General features: G+C 45.8%; 2 protein-coding genes across 3 annotated transcripts in view; one reads left to right on the forward strand and one right to left on the reverse strand.

The window, feature by feature from the left end:
• scarf2 (scavenger receptor class F, member 2) overlaps positions 1-17,609 on the reverse strand; it is an 18,419-nt gene continuing 810 nt past the window's right edge. The window contains exons 2-11 of the mRNA XM_047329094.1: positions 14,990-15,048; positions 14,779-14,880; positions 13,786-14,305; positions 13,036-13,254; positions 12,709-12,837; positions 12,205-12,308; positions 10,710-10,824; positions 10,339-10,436; positions 4,827-4,982; positions 1-3,506 (exon numbers count right to left, since the gene is read on the reverse strand). Coding sequence (XP_047185050.1) covers positions 2,299-3,506; positions 4,827-4,982; positions 10,339-10,436; positions 10,710-10,824; positions 12,205-12,308; positions 12,709-12,837; positions 13,036-13,254; positions 13,786-14,305; positions 14,779-14,880; positions 14,990-15,048 — 2,710 coding nt within the window. The 3' untranslated portion in view covers positions 1-2,298. The remainder of the gene's footprint in view (positions 3,507-4,826; positions 4,983-10,338; positions 10,437-10,709; positions 10,825-12,204; positions 12,309-12,708; positions 12,838-13,035; positions 13,255-13,785; positions 14,306-14,778; positions 14,881-14,989; positions 15,049-17,609) is intronic.
• prodhb (proline dehydrogenase (oxidase) 1b) overlaps positions 10,773-17,609 on the forward strand; it is a 19,874-nt gene continuing 13,037 nt past the window's right edge. The window contains exons 1-2 of one of the 2 annotated variants that reach the window (XM_047329096.1): positions 10,773-10,852; positions 15,960-16,029. The gene's annotated coding sequence lies outside the window, so the exon portion shown is untranslated. Of the gene's footprint in view, positions 10,853-15,946; positions 16,030-17,609 lie in introns of those variants that run through there. The other variant, XM_047329095.1, reaches the window with a different exon arrangement.

The raw sequence follows: 17,609 nt of genomic DNA on the forward strand, positions 1-17,609 counted from the left end.
TACATGTATTGCTTTCTTTATTCCAAAGAAGTAAATGAGGAAACACCAATTTAATGACCGTACACAAATGGAAATCAAAGTTGCTAAAAAAACAAACAAACCAAAAAAGACAAAATATATCTTACAGTTGGTAACGGTGTTTGCAGCTTTTCAGGCCCCATCTTTACAAAAATACACTGTGAGCCTATGAAAACAGGCAAGGGCCAGTCAAAAATATTGCCACTTACTTCATAATGACACAATGTTATGGTGTTTAAGCATATGCAATTGTTTCAACAGTGGTATCGTAGTAGTATTGTACAATCCTTTCTGTATGGGTTGTTCTTTTTTATGTGAGGCAGTAATAACAACTGAAAGAATCAAGATATGAAGATTACAGATTTCCTGTGCAGCTATTAATGCCATATAATTACACTCTGCATCATGCAGTTACGTGTTGCATAAACAATAACATCAACAGAGAACAATTACAAAGCCAATGTAAACTTTACAGGAGGAAAGTACTAGTAGCCCAAAATAAGTGACACACCGATGAAAAAGCAAATACAACATGAAAGCCAGTTCATTGACACCAAGGAAAAGAGAAAAAAAAGTCATATAAGCACAGCTTACAAGGATAATAAAAAAAAGTACACAATGTATACAAGTAGAAAATGTTGAAAAAATAACCAACGAAATGTGTTGTACCTTGATAAAAACACATAAGACCAAAACATTTTTTTCAAATTAGCTGTGGATGTAAAGTATTATTCAGCTCAAAACATACCACTGAACCTTAACTTACTGCATCTATTATTCATAGCTCATGTTTTTAAGTGCTACTTGAAAAAAATAGCTAATCACCAGTAACTGAAAAAGAAAAGCTTTGTCCTCTTGACAGACTGAATTAGTCCAGTTTTTAAGTATCCCACCCATCCAACCGCGTTGGTTGACTTATTCTCGGATAAACACTCAAAATACAAGTTGGCAACAACATTTTGGCTGACATCGCTTAAACTGATCCACAGTCGAGGCACATTTTAACACTCAAGGCACGGTACCATTTGTTTTTTTATAGTCTTAACCCTATGAACAACAACGGAATTAAAGCATCCTGTTACTTCAGGACTGTATTTACTAGCTTAAGATAATATGATCCTTGAAGGACAAAACATTTTTGAAGAGATTTTTTTTCTCTACAAGATTCCTTGATGGCATAAATTAATGTGAAAAGAGAATCGCTCAGATTGTGATGCAAAAAGCAACATAAGCAGGACATAAAGTAGGGTAGCTTGGGTTTCATTTTTTGGTTTAGTGGTTTAGCTGAATGAATAAAACATACAGTAAGAGCACAATCTGGCGATTTGGTGTTGGCAGAAGTATGAAAGAGTTTTACTAAATACCCCTTTTTGCAGAAGGATCAAAAACCTTCTTGGGCTCCAACATACCATGTGTGACAGAGTTGAACAAAGAGAGCTACGACTTTGTATCCAAAATTACAACATTTCTTTATGGAAGCGCTTTGAATGCAACAATTAAGTTCGTGAATTAAAATTGAGTCACAAGTAACAAATAACTTGTAATTAGATTTGGCGTTCCAAATTTAGTTGATTAAAAAACATTTTTGATAACACGGGGTAGAAATCTGAAAGCCCAGCAAGGAGCAACAAGGAGAAGGGGGAGGAAAATACAAATGTGCTTTATCTGCTAAAGACAAAGTTGATTGTAAAAGTGTTGTTCATAACTGACAATATCTAAGTAGAGTGTCATCTGCAAAGAATAGCCTTTGGTCCATTGATATGAGAAAAAACCAAAAAGCTTGAAATCCAAACAATCCAAATTTCCTTGTTATTTTTAAAGTACCTTTAGTACCTGTAGAGAGCGTACAAAAAAAATAGCTATTTTTTCTGGCACCTGCATAGCAAATTACAATCCATATAGTGGTGGACATACTGCAGAGAAATAGAGATGAATGAACTATGGATTACATCTGTTCTCACAGTTGTGTCCAGCCTAGCCACAGGTTGCGATGTGAGATTGATACAAAGTTGCAACAAATAAAACAAAAAAGGATTCTTGAAATGTTATACAATGGTGTATAGAGGTCATTATAATACAACTCACCAAATATGCCCTCGATTTAAAAGCATTTCTCACTCCTGACTGGTCCTGAAGTCACGGCACTCTCACACAGGAAAAAGTTCAAATTCCTTGATTGAAAAACTATGTGGTTCACCTTCCAAAAAAAATCCATTTCAGTTTCCTTGAAATCCATCACAAACTTTGTGCCATTTGTCTTTAAAAAAAAGGAAAACTGACTTATTTAACAACCTGTGGTGGCATGATGGCTGTCTTTTGCTGGGGTGTTTTACTTTCCGGTGTATCCAAAGTACCCTCCTTGCCTTTCTTCCTGGGTGGCTTTTTTATTGGAGTTTTCTTTGGTGTAGGATCCAGCGTTGGGTCCCCTGACCTCGAGCCGTTCAAGTCCTGCTTCTCCGGGCTCTTGGCTTCAGGGGTTCCGTCGGTAGTAACGGGTGCCACCATTTTCTGGAGGCTGTTTGAGGTGGGCAGCAGGGGCTTGTTGGAGCCCTGCTGGCTCAATCCAGAGGGGTTCCTTTTGGCTTTCTGTGGAGGTGTGGGCTTCTCCCGGTTTCCCTTGGGTGTGGAGAGCCCGTTGGTCTTCGTCAGGCCTGTCCCCTCGTTCCTGTTGATACTTTGGGTTTTTTCCTTGAGCTGAGCTGCCAGCAGTGTGGCAGCCTCAGAGTTCATATGAGGATGGATGACCTTAGGGCTCTTGGGTGGCTCCTTGGGGGTCTCTTTTGGACTGTCAGAGCTCTTTTTCTCAGGTGAGGAGCTGTGGAAGCTACTAATCTTCTTCAGGGCATTCTGAACAACACCATTAATGTGCTCCATATGACTGGGACTGCTGTGCTCATCCCCAGACTTCTTACTTCGCAGAGGTTTGTGTTTACTAGGGGAGCCATTGGCGTCTCCCTCCTTCGCCTCCTGTTTCTTCATTTTCTGCCGCTCTTCGCTTTTAGCTGAGCCATCGCTTGAGCTCCTCTTTTTCTCTTTTGGCACTGCCAATGCCTTCATTCCCACCTGCCCCTGCTGCTCTGGATGGGGAGACCCCGAGGCATTTCCATGTATCCAAGATATTTTGGGCTTAGTGGATGGGTCTGGTGGACGTGGTTTGGGCTTGCCAGGTGAAGGTGGTGGTCTTCCGTTGCGCTTGGCGTCTGGTGTCGGCGTGCCATCTCCGTCCTTACCGCTACCATCATCCTCTTTGGACTGCTTAGAGAGGCGGGTAATGATGGCGTAGAGAGCCGCGGTTGTGGACTCTGAACCACTGGTGGACCCTTCACTGTCAGAAGACTTGATCAGGGGCTGCTCACTACCTTCTGTTTTTGTGATACTGGTGTCTTTCAGGGAGGTGTACTCTCCTGCGTCGTCCTCATTGGGGACAGCTTCTGGCCTCTCTGTTGCTGGGCTGGGGCTGCGCTTCTCTTTGCTTTCATTCACCGACTCTGTGGATCATTGGCAAATTGTCAGGTCAAGGATTGTCTATCCAACAGTCAAAATTTAAATCATTTCAGCTTAATATTTTTTACTAAATGCTAAATAATGCATCACACAGATCATAAAGTAATCTATGAGCAATGCTTTGATGGAACAAGTAAGCATTTGTCCTCTCACAAACATCAGCTTCAATTCAAACGCAATGAAAATCACTGTGGTTTGGTCCAGTAGCTTATGGTGTCGAATGTTGCTAATGTTAGCTAGCTTGTTAAGTAACTTTCAAAACAGTAGGTATTTGCTGTTAACCAACTCTTTTGTTCCCTGCTTGGGCTACTATTACACTATGTTCAGTGTTATCCTGTAATTACCACTTGTCGGAACAGTAGATTCTGTATGAGACCATTGTGCTTCAGTAAATTAGATGTTTTCTTAATTTTTTTTATTCAGGGTGTACTCTACAGATTGTAGGCTAGATTTATTATTTGTGATTTTGAGCTTCGGAAAATGAATATATTGAAGTTTCTTTTAAAAAATTGTATTGTCAATAATATAATCATATTGATAATTGTATATTATTGATAAGATATAGAAAACTGATGACATCTTTTAATCTAAAACCCTCTTGTTATATCTGATGCCTTCACAAAAAGCAGCATTTCATTGTTTTTCATGCAAGGAGACATCATTTTCTTCCCACCAGAAAATGACCAAAAAAAAGACATTACTTAAAGAGTGATATCCGTACTCCTTCATTTGTTATTTTTTGAACACATACTTGAGAGTTTTAAGAGGTTTCCGTATCCGTGCAAACCCTTTTCATGATGTTTACAGTAATTACTTTGTGGCGGAGGCGTTCTGCTCAGAATCAATTATTTCAAAACCCCTGAACCATTCATGGGGAAAATGAGAACTTCATCAAACTAATTTGAGAGCACTAAAAACACATAGATCAAACACATACATAAAAAATTTGAATAAAATAAAACAAATAAAACCTGACTTGCAATGTCAAATTTCCAGAATAGAAACTGATGCAATGAGTGTTTCCCACCAAACTTCAAGAAGTTAGTCACTGTTTGGATTTGTGCCATATGCTGACTTGACCATTCCATTTCCTGTTTATACTCCCCTTGTGCTCGAAGCAAAAACCTGGACCGAGATGGCAAATGATAAAGGGCCAGCTATCTCCGTAATGACATTTACAGAAGTGTGGGCGCCACTGCACGGCGCACTGTGAATGCCCCTAAATGCCAAAGACTAATTATGGTGTTATGTGCATCATTCTAAATAATTAAAGTGTTTACTTATTCCTTCTTGCGGTGACTCACCTTCATGAGGCACACAGTAAACTGGACCCTCGTCTCCACTCTCAAAGGAAGAGAAGGACTCCTGGGACGACCAGGAGGAAGGGGAGGGCTGCTCGGCCACCGAGGGGGGCTCGATGAAGCTGCAATTGAAGGTGTTCTCTGGGTCATGGTGGGCTACTGAGAACAGAAAACAAACGCAGAAGCCAAAAGGTCAGCCAGAGGGTATTGTACCGTGTTACAAGAACAACAGTCTGTTCTCACTCACTCGCACAACTGCCGCCGAGTTATAGAAATGTTGGTTTAAGTGAGTCTGCGGAAAAATAGTTTTTTTTTTTAATTTATTGGTTTTGCCTGTGGGTTAACAAACACAGCAACATTATTGGGTTTTTTGAGCGCAAAAGAAGCACATTTTTGTGTTCGTATAAGCCGTTTAGTATTTTCATATTTTGATGCCAAACGCTTTTACCAAAGTTTTATCTTAACAGGGTAAAATAAAAGAAACAGCATTCTGACCATCATATGAGAAAGACATTTTTAATTACCCATTGATCCCCATTGTTGGTGGTCCAACAGCACATTGTGACCAAGGGACCCAGGAGATATGTACATTTGTCTTTTACAAATTACCACATTAGGCTGCTAAAGTGTAAATAATTGATTCATTTATGAATCATTGCCAGCTTTGATCTATTGTTTTTTTCTCCATTTGCAAGATTATACATTCTAATCCATTAAAAAATAACACACAAACATGAGAACAAAAAGAAGAAAAAAATTACTTAAAATATATATATACGATTGTCTTTAAAGGGATGGTTCATTATTTTGGGGAAAGGTTATACGCATCTTTCTCTGAGAGTGAGATGATAAAACTGACAGATACCAATCTCATGTCTCAAGGAAACGCTCTCGTGTTTAGACGTTGAGCGAGAAGGGGGCCCGCAAATGGATCCTTTCATCGCCTTCCACAGAATCATCTGCCGCAATGATATCTAGGTCAAGTCGTGTTCCTCGCTCACTGTCTCCCTCCTTGCTCTCTCCATCTTCCTCCCTCCCCTCCTCCAGACACAGCAGACATTCTGCTGACCCTTCAGTCTCGGGACAGCTGTGGTTTGCTCCGACGGATACTCGCGGTTTATCTTCCCATCTGGCACGAAGCGGTTTTGGCCTAAACTGCGATGGGCGTCAACTCCAACTGACCGACCACATCAGATGCGCCCTATATGACACATGGGCCCATCCGCTTGTTTAGACCCCGGATAAACCCTCCACACGAGGAATCCCCTAACTGTACCAGAACCTTGGCCAGGAACAAATTGTAGCCGCTCAGCTGTTGTTGTTTTACTGTAACTGAAAAGATGAACTACAGCGGGGGGGGGGGGGGGGGGGGGGGGGGGGGGGGGGGGGGGGGGGGGCTTGCAAACCTGGTGACTTGTAGAACCCCTAATAGGTGAAAAACTGTATTCACATACCGATCTTGGCATAAAACGAGAAAATCTCGATCTCAATAACGTTCAAAAACCTACGATTTAAGCAGACGATCCGCTGAGAGGTTCCTCTTATCTCTTCATCATCTCATTTGTCGGCCTCACCATATGACGGCTCACCAAATTTAGTCATGGTCACATTAAAAGTGGGTTAGTGTGTGTGTGTGTTAGTTACATGTTTGTCCAAAGCAGTTTTCAAGGACCCTGATTTTCCTTTTTTTCCCTTGATGCCCTTGAGTTTTATCTAGTTTTCCAGAACACAGATTTTGGTTTTATGTTACTACCTCAGATAGAAATCTGAAATAAAGACGTTTTATTGCTACACTGATTCATGTATACACACTGATACAAAACCCCGACAAAACGATTTTGTCACGTTCATCCCACGCAAAGCACTCTTCACCTCTGACGACCGTTTTGAGTTTGAGGGTCAAATGTCCTTGTGCTTCTCGCAGGGTGGATAATGTCAACACAGGTGCGATATGTCTGTGATAAGCAGGCACAGATGTGTGTGTCAGAAGAGGAAACAAAGAGCAAAGCAACAAAAGAATGTGTACGGTATGTAGAGGAGGGTACTTCCATCCAAGGTCACCAAGCTATGTGATTATTTAAAGACATCCTGTTAACCGTAAAAATGCCAACCTGCTCTCTCTCTCTCTCTCTCTCTCTCTCTCTCTCTCTCTCTCTCTCTCTCTCTCTCTCTCTCTCTCTCTCTCTCACCACCAGTATTAGAAAATATTTCTAATATATTTTCTAGTATTTTTCTGGACATTCTCCCGCTGTATATGTATTTCTCACATGGGCTAACTCTGATATTTTCCTGAAATTTTATCGCAGCACAAGTTCTGGAAAATGTACCGGACACCTGGGTGCGCGAGTCCCCGCCTATATATCTGCCTGCTGCTGCCTGCTGCTCTTACAGGAGACCGAGGCATGTAGAGCGTCCGACCTACGTTCAGACTTCAGTTAAGTTAGTCAACGGGCGTGCACACGGGACATTTTGCTACATTGCTTGTGTGCGGTGACGAACGACGGCTGCCCTTAAAAAAAGCAGCTCCCTCCCGACCGGAGGGGCTACAGCAGGACGGATTGCCCTGCTAGACTGGTTGCCGCGGTGACCCCCCCCCCCCCCCTACTCGGAGGCCAAACGCGCAACAGGGCATTATTGACGCGTCCCAGCTGCAGGGCTGCTCCGCCACCCCAGTTGCTCAGTTGGGGGGCGGGGACGGGGGCGGGGGCGGGGACGGGGACGGCGACGCATTTGCAGACCTGGAGCTTTTGGAAGTCCGGAGGTTAGGTAGCCGGGCTTGGGAATAAGAAGGCTGCTAGTTCAAATGTCTGGTCCAGCTGTGGAAGTCTGGGAACAGGATGGGAAATATTAGTGGCCGATGGTAATAAGAATTGACATGTTTCAGCCTGAAATAGCCCGTGACGGAGTAACCGGAGTGCACGTCTAAACCAAGTCTGAAGCATTTAAACAAACGCACCATCGCTGATCATATCGATTGAAAAAATATACATCGCTCCAGCATTAGTCCACCTTCGTTAAAACACGAGCCCATTTTTTCAATTTGGTTCATGCAAACGCCTCTATGGTGCGAGAAAGGGTAAAGGCGAACGTGAAGGCAACACATTTGCAAAAAAAAAAACGCCCAGGCGACTTCCCCCGGGCATAAACAAAGATGACAAAAAAAAAGCAGGTGGCGCTGCTCTCAGAAACTGGCCCAAGGGACAAGCATTTGGATGCCAGAGGATGCGAGGAATGCCGGACAGACGTGAATCTGTAGGGCGTGGACGAAATATGCTCAGCGTGGAATGCCAAACTACAAACAAACAAGCGTCGGCTTTGCCGAGAGGGGGAATAGGTGGCAGCGTGTTGCTCTTCCTCTGAGGCTCACAAATGTCGTCCTCCCTGGCTTCGCCGTGTTTCTTCTTCTCCGTTTCTATTTCTTGATCATCTTGTCCTGTCACATCTGTTGCCATTGACCCTGGTGTGGATAAATCACAGTTCTGACACGGGCTGGGGTAAATTTGACCACTTCCTGTTTCCAGCCCCATTGGGCCCCCTCTGGAATGTGTGCGTGTGCGTGTGCGTGTGCGTGTGTGTGTGTGTGTGTGTGTGTGTGTGTGTGTGTGTGTCTGAGTAGCCCCAGTCAGGTTTAGACTTTCTTAATGTTGGCAGACCACGCTTCTGCAGGTAGCCCAACAGAAAGCAGAGCAGCAAAGCATTTACACGGGACAAACCGGGGAAAGGGAAAAGAGACAGTCGCCGGTTGTTGTATAGGTGACTGGGAATCGAGGTCTGTTCCTGACTTTGTCTGCCACGGCCTTCTTTGTCGTCTGCGAATGTAGGAATCTCGACTCCGTTATTTGCACGCGTTATAAATGTAAACCCGTGAAACCCATTTTTTTGTCCCTAAAGGCCTCTGACTGAGAGATGACGTTGTGCTCCTGGCACATGGCCTTCACATGGTCAGGCTCTTCACAAAACATGTTAACGTGCCCCTCTGTCATCGCCACAAAGGGCGGCTCTGTCCGAGTGTTTGTGGGGTTTTTTGAACTGAGATATAACAGAGGCGGGACTCTGGGCTTAAATAATCAACTGGGTAACGGAGGAGGCACGTGCTGCTCGCACAAGGAAGAGGAAACCAGGTCAGCGTGCCTTTAACTCCTTCAGCGCCACGCCGACTCGCAAAAGGCCCCTTTTTTTTTAGAGGCATCGAATTGCAATGTGGCGATGTTGAACATAACTTAGTATGCTGTGTATAAACGGTATGTTTTGTGAAAGATATTCAGTCGACATTGATACAAAACGGAAAAAGCAGCAACTGATCACAATAGGGAAGTTGAAACCACCAATAAAAACCCCCAAACCCTCTGGATTACATTTAGTTCAGCTGAGTTGACTAATTTAAAGCTGCAATTTCCACCTCTATATATCCTGTGGATGTTTTTAGTTTAATGTGCTTGATGCCTCAAAAATGGCTCCTAAAGGTCTGTAATTGGTAAAAAAAAAAAAAATCTTAATTCCACGCGTTCATATGATACTGTCCAGAAAAAATGGAGCTGCTGTGTTCCGACCTCCAGAACACGGTAACACATTTAACCCCCTGGCCGCACTGTCACAAACCAAGAATAAGCACTTACAATCGTGGAGCATTATAAGAGACGTATATACCTTCTATAGCGATTACAGGAGCGAGACAAACAGATGGACCCTGAACTAAAGAAACGGCAATTTGTCAAACCGTGTGCGAGGGGGGGGGGTATAAAAAAAGTGTGGTCGCAGACGGACCTGTCACCCACCACGAGGCCTCCGCATGGAGGCGGCGGAGCTGCAGCGTCCACCCAAACAGTGCTGCCTTTGATAGCGCGTCACTCATCACGCGCCCCCCCCCCCCCGACAACCACTGGCCTTTCCTTTAATAACACAGGCCGAGGAGAAAGAAGAAGAAAAAAAAAGATGATGGAAACGCGAAAAGAGAAAATGGGAGAGAAGAAGAAAAAGGTTTTTGGGGGGGGGGGGGGGGGGGGTTTGTAATAATATGAACACATGGCATTTGTGGGTGCCAAGAATAAGAAGGGGGGGGGGGGCTCTAAAACCGAGTGCATTCCTCTCAAATGAAACCCCGCACACTCGCCTGGCAGCAGCCGTACACTTCTCAACCCTATTCATCATTTAACAGGCGGACTTAAGGTAGCCCCCCCCCCCCTCTCTGTCATTGTCTCTACCGCGTTCGCCTGCGGACATTTCAGAGCCTCTGAAATCACCGTTTTTCCACCACATCCTCTGACGCCTCCATTGTTTCACGTCAAAATCTGAATAAGTCTGTCAGTTATGGATCGGCCGCTAACAGAGAGAAGAATCACGAGACTCGTCTTCACCCAGCTCGGCGCTACGGCTTCAAGCGGGGCCGTGTCGTACAAGCACCAGAGAGAGAGAGACTCCAGATTACACAAAACCCGAGCAGCTTCCGGCAGCCCTGCGGCGGGACATGGAAGAAAGAAAAAGAAAAAGAAAAAAGAAAAAGAGTTCAGGGGCTTACCGACGACTTTGGGCAGTTTCTGTCGCCTCAGTGGAATACGGGGGAGTTTGGTGCTGATTCGGCTGAATCGTCCGCACAGGATCCGCTTGGCTTTTTTGCTGTTGGTATAGAGTTGTCTTGGTTAGGACTTTTATAAAAAAAAAAAGGGATGATGCCATGGAAATCCAAATGAATCATTCAGGAGAGGCACATTAAACCTGGCCCCGTGCCTCGTCCTCCGAGGGCCTCGCGGGGCTGCTCGCACCGTAATGTCAATATACGGCAAAAACACTTGTTTATTCATTTAACCACGTGCTTTTCATTATACTCCTGCTCAGGGAACTTGAGAGACCCCCCCCCCCCCTCGTGAAACTTATCGAGGTGTCACTCACTTGTGGTCGTCTTTGTGTCGACACAGGCAGCAGCAGCACAGCAGCGACAGGAGGACGATCAGTAGGAAGGAGACCAGGGTTCCCGCCGCGATCACACCCATCCGCTGGTTGGGCTCTGAAAGATGAGATGTGGAGAGTTCTGGGTGTGCCACACAACACACACACACACACACACACACACACACACACACACACACACAAGCTCCGAATGCCAGTCGCGACAACTCCCCTACTCCGTCACCGCTCGCGCTGAAGAACCCCGGCATTGTAGTAGATTATAATGATTCACTATAAGACTGCGTTCGGATGACTCGAGAACGGGGGGGCTTCGCTGACCCCCCCGCTTGCCGGCGGCACCTAATTGTTATTAATGCGATAGTTTGCTCGAGATAATAAAGACAGAGCATCGGTGCTGCATTTGAGAATTGATTCACGGCGCGGCCGCGTTTGACGCGAGGCGTCTCTGAGGAAATGAGGTTTCAACAGGCTTTAACCCCCCCCCCCCCCCCCCCCCCCCCCCATGCAGATTATTCACTATCAATCTTATCTCCAGCAAGACGCGAGAGCACTTACCCCTCCTGTTGCCTATTTCCTGCGAGCACATTCCTCCCCTCACCCCCCCCCCCCCTCTTTACCACACACACCCCTCTCACCATGGCTCGACTGTGATCCCCCCCCCCCACCTCGAGTGGGAGATACACCCCAAAGACGCTGAGAGATGCTGCATGTACGGACAATATTTGGGAGAGGAGAGGCAAGTCGTCGTCAGTCGATGGGGCGAGGAGCAGCGGACTGAGATGGGCTGTTGGACAGTCTGGGTTTGGCATGTTGTTGTTGCCGGTTTGCGAGGGGGGAGGGGGGGGGGGGGCATCATGTCCGTGGGCCACAGTCCCTGCTACCTTTGCAGCCTCCACAGTGATATTTTCCCTGCCCGGCCTCCGCTCATCTCTTTTCCAAAAACCCTCCACGTTTCCCTCTGCTCTCTGTCTCCCGTCCAAGTTCCCCTTTTCTCTTCCTTTCTAACCATCCCCCCCTCTCTTCTTCTTCTCCTTCTTCCTCCCCCTCTCTCGCTCTTGCTTCCCCTCTCTCTCTCTCTCTCTCTCTCTAGCTGGACAGGAACTGAGCCAACACACACAGCCATAAAAAGGACACCGGTCTGGGTCTGGAAACACTATCAAGGCCCCGCTACGTGAAAAAACGCCCTCCTGCTACACGCGCTGACCTGAATAGACGTGTTTGTTGGTGCTCGGCGCGTACAGCCCACTACTGGACATTTAATACGCAGGCGGCACTAGTGGCATCTGGCTTTTCTGGACAAGCTGTTTTTAAAAGGTTAGCACCACTTTGTGCAGCGTGACAGCCAGAAATATTCATTTCTGGTCTGGAAAAAAAAGGCACTTTTGCCGAGAAGAACACCAGTTCCTGCTGCTCGCAGAGAGGCATCGTGGCCACAAAGCATGCGCTTGCTCCTCAGGCACAAAGACGGGCTGCTTACGGAGGTAGCAGGCACCGGACACGGGATCGCAGTCCTTGTCGTGGCAGGAGCACGTTTGGTTGCAGTTCACTCCGTACTGGCCCGGCTCACAGGTCATATTGCAGCTTGAATACGACAGAGGAGACAAAAAACAACATCTGTTTAATGTTCATTCCAAGTGACAGATGTGTAAAAATGGGACGGGGGGGGAAGGGAGGGTAGTAGATGGACAACAAGGATCAGTGTCTTTGGTCCAAGCATTTTTATATTCTGTGACGGAAGCTTGTTGGAATTTAACTTTTCTCATTCCAAGAAGTGTGCTTTTATCGGTAACTGTAAAAACATGCCCCGGGGTCCGGGCTCACTCTTTCCGCTCCCGAGACGTATAAGTGTGTGACAAATGTAATCTGAAAGGCATCAATCCTTTTTCACCATGCAGTGTTTTGCTGCCGTGGCCCAAAAAAAAAACCCCCTGTGTTTTTGTGTGTGTGTGTGTGTGTGTGGGGGGGACGACTCATGACTTACTAGGTGCCATAAAACCCGGCGTCACACAGGCACTCTCCGGTGACAACGTGACAGATGCCGTTGAAACAGTGGCTGCAGTTGTTCTCGCAGTTCTCGCCATACGTGCCGTTGGGGCAGCGCACCTCGCACCTATGACACGCACGAGGAAAATGCCCCAAACACATCACGTCATTTTCAAAATTACTAGTGCTCTGACGAGAACGGTGCTACGGTAGCTACTAGTTAAAGGCACTGCCATTACTTTTTTTTTTAACTCGTAAAGCTCCACAGGGAAAAAAGAAATATGACGAATGTGCTTTTTGCCCGTTTCTGTGACAGACTTCTTACCTGTCCCCAATCCAGCCGGGGTTACAGTGCGAGCACTTGCCATGGATGGGGTCGCAGTGGTGACCGTCCTTGCACGTGGGACACACGTCCTGGCAACTTTCGCCGAAGAAGCCCTTGGTGCAGAGCTGGTCGCAGCGCGTCCCGTTCCAGCCTCTGTCGCAGGTGACGCAGCGTCCCTCCGTCACCTTGCAGGGCTGCTGGCCCTTGCAGTGCCCGCACCTGAAGGGGCCAGCCAAAAGAAAAAAAACAGAAAAAGAATTGTCTTTTATCTTGCTTTGCACTAAAAAAAAAACCTCTATCTCATCTAAGTAGTAATGAAACGTTGATGAAAGACATCTGTATTTGCCAGTTTTAAATCGCCGCTCTAATGATCATTTAAAGAGGAAGATAAACAACACTGAACTCTCACTGTGATCTTTTTTTGGTCCATAGCAACTGTGTTGTGTCGAGGTCCGTGGAAGGTAAAGCACTTAACCTGAATTGCTTTTATATGTCGGCTGATGATTATGGGATAATGTGAATACCAACTCCCAAATCTCTCTTCATCGTTGCTCCATAAAGTAACATGTTTGAATACTTTGAGGGTTTATCTGCTGCAACATATGTCAAATCTTATTTCCTATCACAAACCACAAAACCGCGCCGTAACGTGGATCGGACGAGGGAAGTGAACGTCAGGCATCTGTAAAACTGCATGTTTCCTGTGTTTTTTGAAATGGTACATTAGCCTCGGGCCAAGATTTTCCACACCTGTTCCTGCAGTTTTGACCGTAGAATCCAGCGGGACAAGGCTCCCTGCAGAACTTCCCACGGTACCCCGGCGTGCAGGTACACGAGCCGTCGGCCTGGTTGCATTTGCCGTGGATGCACTGGCAGTACCGCTCGCACCGCGGGCCCCACAGCCTCTCTCTGCACTGGCAGCGGCCCGTGAACTGGTCGCACGGCGAATTGTTGCAGTTGCACTGGGTCCCGCAGTTCCTCCCCGTCCAGCCGGGGCTGCACTGGCAGCGGCCCGTCATCGCGTCACAGACGGAGTTGATGCTGCAGTAGCAGTTGTTGTTGCACTGGGGACCCCAGACGCCGGGGTGGCACGTGCATTTGCCCGTCTCCTGGTCGCATTTGCCCTTTTGGCACAGGCACGCGTTCTCGCAGTTCGGGCCCCAGCGGTTGTGGTTGCAGGTACACTTCCCGGTCAAGTCGTCGCACTGGCCATTGGGGTAGCAGTTGCATTTGCCCTTGCAGTCGGGGCCCCAGAACTGGGCAGGGCACTCTGTTAGGAGACAGTGGTGTAAATCAGGAAACGGGTACAAGTCCTCTGAGTTGTCAAATATCTTAAAACATGAGTCTACAGTCATGCTTGCAGAGAGGGTGACTGTGAGGCTACGGCGGGTATCATGTTTACCATGGTCACCTTCTTAGTTTATCCTTTGTAGCTAACGGTATGTTGCCATAAACCAAAGCATTTGACAAATAAATATATTGGGCTGGTTATTACAGTTCACAAGTGTGCATGTCACAGGCATCCATCTAAAATTGCTGGATCAACCGCCTGACGGACGGACTTTGCCACTGCTGCTAATATGCTAATGCTACTCATCCTGTAGTTTTTGCAGTGTTTCGTAAGAGCTAAAAACTGGTACTTGTGAAATGTATTCTTTGAATTTTGCCTTTTAGCACCATAGTCAAGAGGCAAAATGTAGAATTGTGGATTAAGAAAAGTTTTAAAAAAAAAGAGAATCTTACTCGTGTCACAGCTAGCTCCAAAGTATCCATGGCGACAGCGGCATTCGTTAGGCCTGACGCACACCTCGTTCTCCTTGCAGGTGAAGTTGCCTTCACAGAGGGCTGCGTCAAAAACAAGAACAGGTCATCGTTAGTCACCTCGGCTCGCACAATGTGCTGCGGTGGGGACATGCACACTGATAAATGTCGGCGCTCTTTCTTGGGCACATACGTGTCGGGCACTCGTCCCCTAGCTGCGCCCAGCCGCCGCAGCACACCGCACCCGGTGACCTGCGAAAGAAGTTATGAGAGTCAAAATGAGAGGGCCAAGGGGAAAAAACCTAAAGTACAGTAAAACAAACATATCAAAAGCGGTCACATCCACACCCAACTCGCGCTTCCTTGATCTCACAGTTCTCATTGATGTGGCCTATGTGCCAAATTCTGCAAACGTGTACGTATTGTACGTGACGCATATGCCGAGCACATGGTTGCATAACTTTTTGAACATGGGAGTCCTTCACGCCCCTCAAAGTACCCGAATCGGCAGTTTATCCGAATATTTCGCTTCCCCCTGCAGCCTTCGGGGGAACGTTGAAGGTTGGAGTATGAATATTCATAGAAAGTATTTTTGCAGCCACGTTTATTTGGCCTGTCAGGAAAAAGGACGGATACGTCTCTCCTTCCTCCCGCGCCCGTGACCTCTGTGGGGGCCCTGCAACGCGTCAGCCTCCCCTCGAGTGTTTGAAGATGGCTGGTTGCTTTCAGTCAGCGTGCAGGGAGTGTGCTGTTATTTTTCATATTCTACAGTAGGCACGTGGTCAGGATCATACGCCAAATCTCTGTAAGCTTTCACTAAAGGAATAAATTAGCCTTTTACCACTTCATGTATATAACGTGCGACAGGATTTCACTTTCAGTGGCTGCGCTGCTTCCAAATTTTGACAAACTCCAGTAAAAATATATGGAGTTGACCCTCGTTGACCTTCACAACACAGCCAATCCATGTCAGCACTCGAGGGGAAAGATTACATTCACTGTTCCGTGGAACTATTTTGATATTTAGAAGCGAAGCTGCATTACCGTTTCGCCATCTATTATTGAATGAACCGACTACCTTTGTGAAGGACTCTATTGGAAAAACACATTTTTCAGCATCAGTACTCAAAACATCACATGTTTTTCACGTTTTTTGTTCACAGACAATTCCTTTGGGGAACTCTCGATTCTGGGAAACAATCAGCGTCGAAGGAATCATCGGGTGCAGTCGAGGTAGGACACGGTGTATCGCCATTCCAGCTATATTTTGCAATAGGAAAAGCTGACTCGTGATGATAAATGCTGAACTACTTCCTTCTATTCATTTGATTCAACATAGAAAAAAATAGAAAATGTAATGGGCATAATGGGAAAAGCAAGTGAGCGGGCGGGTGGAGAGTTCACCGCAATGAATGTTGAATACTGGAAGGAGGGCAACATGTCAAACTTGTAGAGCAGCGGAAGAAAGTTCTTTATATATTTATAGTTCTGTATGAAAGCTTCAAGAAGCACGAAAATAGCCTGTATCTTTTCTGGTAAATGACAATATGTAACCCATGTGGAGCACCGGGAAATCTAGTTTTCATGCTCATCTGTCCCATAGTCATCAAAGGAGGTTGTTATATATTACAGGAAGCAAGAGACACTTCAACAAACCGAAAGCACATGATTCCTTATCACACATCTCTCAAAGCACATTTGGGCGGATTAGCCCCGGACTTCCGTTGCTGCTTCTTGCCGGCCACAATTTCAAAAAATTCATAGACGTCTGCTGTCCAAGAGACTTGGACGCTACAGTCAGCAATTGTGGACTTGGATGTTTTTTTCTTTCTTTCTTTTACACTACTAACGAGACATCCACCGGCTCAGCTCTATTCCTAGAGGCCATCAAGGAAATGTTTTTCTTTGTGTATGCCTCAAACCTTGGAGAGGGAAGCCGTCCAGAGATGTAATTCTCACACAGTCGATATTTATGCGGAAATATCAACGTTTTTCCCATCAATATCGATTCATCCTTCCCTTAATTTTGCAAAGGAATTCACACTGAGATTGAAAAATCCATTTTACAGGACAGACATGGCTGAGACAAACTCACAACATATCAAAACACAACTAATACATATATAAGAGAAACTCAAATGGCCTCTCGACAAAACAACCCCCTTTCATTCACCTCATTTTCTGTAATTTTAAGGTATTTTCTTGCCCAACGATCAGAAAATATTTTCCTTGCAAGCGCTTTACAAACTCCCCCCCCCCCCCCAAAAAGACTCAAGGGTGTCATCAAATGGTGCCACGAATGCTGTGAAGGTCAAGACGAGCACCCCCTACAGGGCAATAAAACACACTCCTGTTCCAGATGTACACATCTGTATGGCTGCTGGTGGACTCCTCCTCCTCCCGCATCATGCTACACAATGAACATGTTGAAGGGGGGGAAAGTAAAAGTAATACAAATTTACAAAACAACAACAACAACAACAACAACAACAGTGAGACTTCTTGGTATGGTTTTTAAAAGAAATAGGGAGAAGTGGAAGCAAGAGAATAAAGTCATTGGTTGATTCCACCACAAGTTCCCGAGTCTATACAGTGAGAACCGTTACTTGTGCCAACACAGTCATTGCCCTCAGTGCCAAAACCCAGTTTTTGCTCCAAGCAAATTTTTAAAAAATGGAAGGAGTGAGATATATATATATATATATATATCTCATTCATTTCCAAAATGCAACTCTGGCTGCACTCGTTTCTTTAAAAGTTCCTCCCTGAAATGAGGAAGGACGAACGCAGGCCCCCGCGACATTTACGCACAA

Source organism: Scophthalmus maximus, chromosome 19 (genome assembly GCF_022379125.1).
Source record: "Scophthalmus maximus strain ysfricsl-2021 chromosome 19, ASM2237912v1, whole genome shotgun sequence".
Classification (NCBI taxonomy): Eukaryota; Metazoa; Chordata; class Actinopteri; order Pleuronectiformes; family Scophthalmidae; genus Scophthalmus; species Scophthalmus maximus.